Source organism: Pinus tabuliformis, chromosome 9, assembly GCF_031772625.1.
Source record: "Pinus tabuliformis cultivar Carrire ecotype Pingquan chromosome 9, CPIR1, whole genome shotgun sequence".
NCBI lineage: Eukaryota > Viridiplantae > Streptophyta > Pinopsida > Pinales > Pinaceae > Pinus > Pinus tabuliformis.
In genome coordinates, this window is record NC_142307.1 from 1,584,680,457 (window position 1) to 1,584,682,956 (window position 2,500).

Here is a 2,500-nt window from a genome sequence, read left to right on the forward strand (position 1 = left end):
CCTGTAAGGGCAACCAAGAATCCTTGACTCTTGAACTTGTTGAACAAGTAGTAGAGAACCTTATTTATCTAGCTTCCAATAGCATTGCAACCCATCCTTATGTAGTTCATCATAGAGGGAGAATCCATGCCAACAAAGTGATCTTCGACTTTTCCTGACCGTAGCTCTGATACCATGTTGGAAAATCAAAGTATTTATATTAGGGTTTGATTCTCCTTTCTTGGTAATTACTTTTTTTTTTCCGAGGAAAAAAGCAAAACTTTTTATTAATGACTATAAAAAGTTTTTATACAAATTGATCTTAAGCCGTGCAGTGGCTCAAAAGATCCCAATCTGCTCAACCCATAGGGAGCTATTCTGCTGTTGTAAAAAAACCGGTAAGAGTCTTCCTCCTGGGAGGATGTAAAGTCAGTATACATCGTGACATATGAAACCTGGGGTCACCTTCTACAAAGGATAAACAACCCCATACAATATCAAAAATAAAAACTGTCTGAAACTATGTGATAATATAACAAAAGAAAAAGAAATGTAGTGAGTCTGTTAACTATATGTTATCTGCTGGATAATAAGTCTGTAAAGGAAGATATATACAATAATATAAACAGATAACAATATCTGAGATAAGTGCTGTCAAAAATGGAAATAAAAACTGTGATCATAGAGGCTGTGCATATGGAGGCTGATCTGTCCTGTAAGACTGCCCCTGTCTGGTCTCTTCTATTGCCCAACTGCCCGGATCCTGTTGTAGACCAGCCTTAGATAGCTGATCTGCTTCCTCATTCCTGTCCCTGTATATATGGCAAATTGAAAACCTGTTAAAATATGTCTTCAGATAAGAAATTTCTTCAACAATTGTTTTCAAAATCTGGTTTTGACAAGTTGCAGTTCCATTGACCCAGCTTATGACATTAAGTGAATCTCCAAAAATCTGAATGGTGTTGATGTTTCTGTGATGGAGCCAGCATAAAAGGTATCGTAAAGCCGATAGTTCAGCATAGTTGTTTGTGCCTGTACCCAACCCAACAGAAGCTTTTAATGAATGTTCCGAATTGATGTGTATGCATAGTCCGGCTCCAGCTCTATTATTTTGGGAAGCCCCATCAAAGTAACCACACGGAATGCCCTCCTGAATATTGATATGTTTTTGTTTTGTTTTTGATTTTTTATCCTCGGGTGGAGGCAAGGCAGAATATATGGCTGATATATTAGTGGCTATAACAGAAGAAAGGGTATCCTTATCTTGAAACAGACTCTTGTTCGTGGCAAGCCAAACTCCCCAACAGAAAATGAGGGGCAGGTTCCTCATATTCCCTTCCGGATATGTTTGCCACCATTTCCTCCAAGCAACATCCAATGGATCATGCCCCCACTGAGCTTTGACCTTGAGAAGAACAGTGACCTCCTCCCATATCTTCCTGGAGAAAACACAAGTGGTAAAGAGATGATTGATGGTTTCCTCATCAGATTTGCATAAGGGGCATCGCCCTGGCCCAGCTAAAAACCTTGTCTGTAATGTTTTCCATGTTGGAACCTTCCTTTTTAAGATGCACCAGAAGAAGAGCCTAGACTTGGCAGGGCATTTTAGTTTCCATATGTCTTTGGCCCACCAATCCGGAACTCCCCAGCCTTTCTTTCCCATTAGAAAGGAATAACCATCTTTTGGGGAATACTCCCCAGAATTGCTTTGTGCCCACAGCAAGCAATCAGGTTCATCCTTGATCCTGACGTTGGATCGTTGCAGTTCTTTAATGAACCCCTCCCATTCATTCTTCCATCTAATGTTTAACCCTAATTCTTCATCATCCTTCCAAGCCTGTCCCCAGATAGTAGACTGTCCAGCTCTTTCCACCTGATTTAGTGATGTAATACCTTTAGAAACAAGGTGTCGAAGAAGCCCTGGGGATAAAGCAAAAGCTTCGTTGCATCCAATCCAAGGGTCTCTGCCAATCCTGATCTGTCTCCCATCTCCCACTTTCCAATGGTAATTACTTGTGAGTGTGTTGGATTCTTTTAATTCTTTATTATCTTATCTTTCATCAAGAAATTACCATATTATGTGTGTATGAAGATCACAAAACAAGAGACACAAGATATAGGCACTATGCTAGGGAAAATCCCACTTTGAGGGGAAAACCCAGTCAAGATAATTATTCCTTTCAATAGTATCGTTTGGGACTTTTCACCCTAGACCAAGACCAAATCTTCCTTCCACACCAAGTCAGCCTTCCAGATCTTCAACCCCTTCCAACAACTTTGACTAGGCAACAACTTCCGGCAACAACAAAACTTAGGAAACTTCGTTCTCCCAATCCAGATCACAAAACAAAGAGAGAGGCACACCAAAAGCTCGATTTTATTCCTCTACTTAGAATTCCCAAAATTCACACTTATTTATGGATTCCAAACAAAAGACTTCACACTTCTGCAGCTACTCTTGAGATATCGAACTAGCTTGAAAGATGATGCTCCAAATGACTTCAACTAGCTTGTATTTATA

At 40.0% G+C, this 2,500-nt stretch overlaps 1 protein-coding gene across 1 annotated transcript; it reads right to left on the reverse strand.

Moving 5' to 3' along the window:
• Positions 1 to 658: 658 nt before the first annotated feature.
• Positions 659 to 1,968, reverse strand: LOC149154756 (uncharacterized). Its single transcript, XM_089444222.1, has 2 exons — positions 1,873 to 1,968; positions 659 to 1,816 (listed from the first exon to the last, which is right to left on the reverse strand). The coding sequence occupies exons 1-2, from the start codon at positions 1,966 to 1,968 to the stop codon at positions 659 to 661; spliced, it is 1,254 nt and encodes a 417-aa protein (XP_089300348.1).
• Positions 1,969 to 2,500: the final 532 nt, after the last annotated feature.

Bases quoted from the DNA above. Each gene is read 5' to 3' on its own strand.
- LOC149154756 (XM_089444222.1), bottom strand. From the start codon at position 1,968: ATGGGAGACAGATCAGGATTGGCAGAGACCCTTGGATTGGATGCAACG. The intron at 1,817-1,872 runs GTATTACATCAC...ATCTGGGGACAG, and splicing joins TCGACACCTTGTTTCTAAAG to GCTTGGAAGGATGATGAAGA.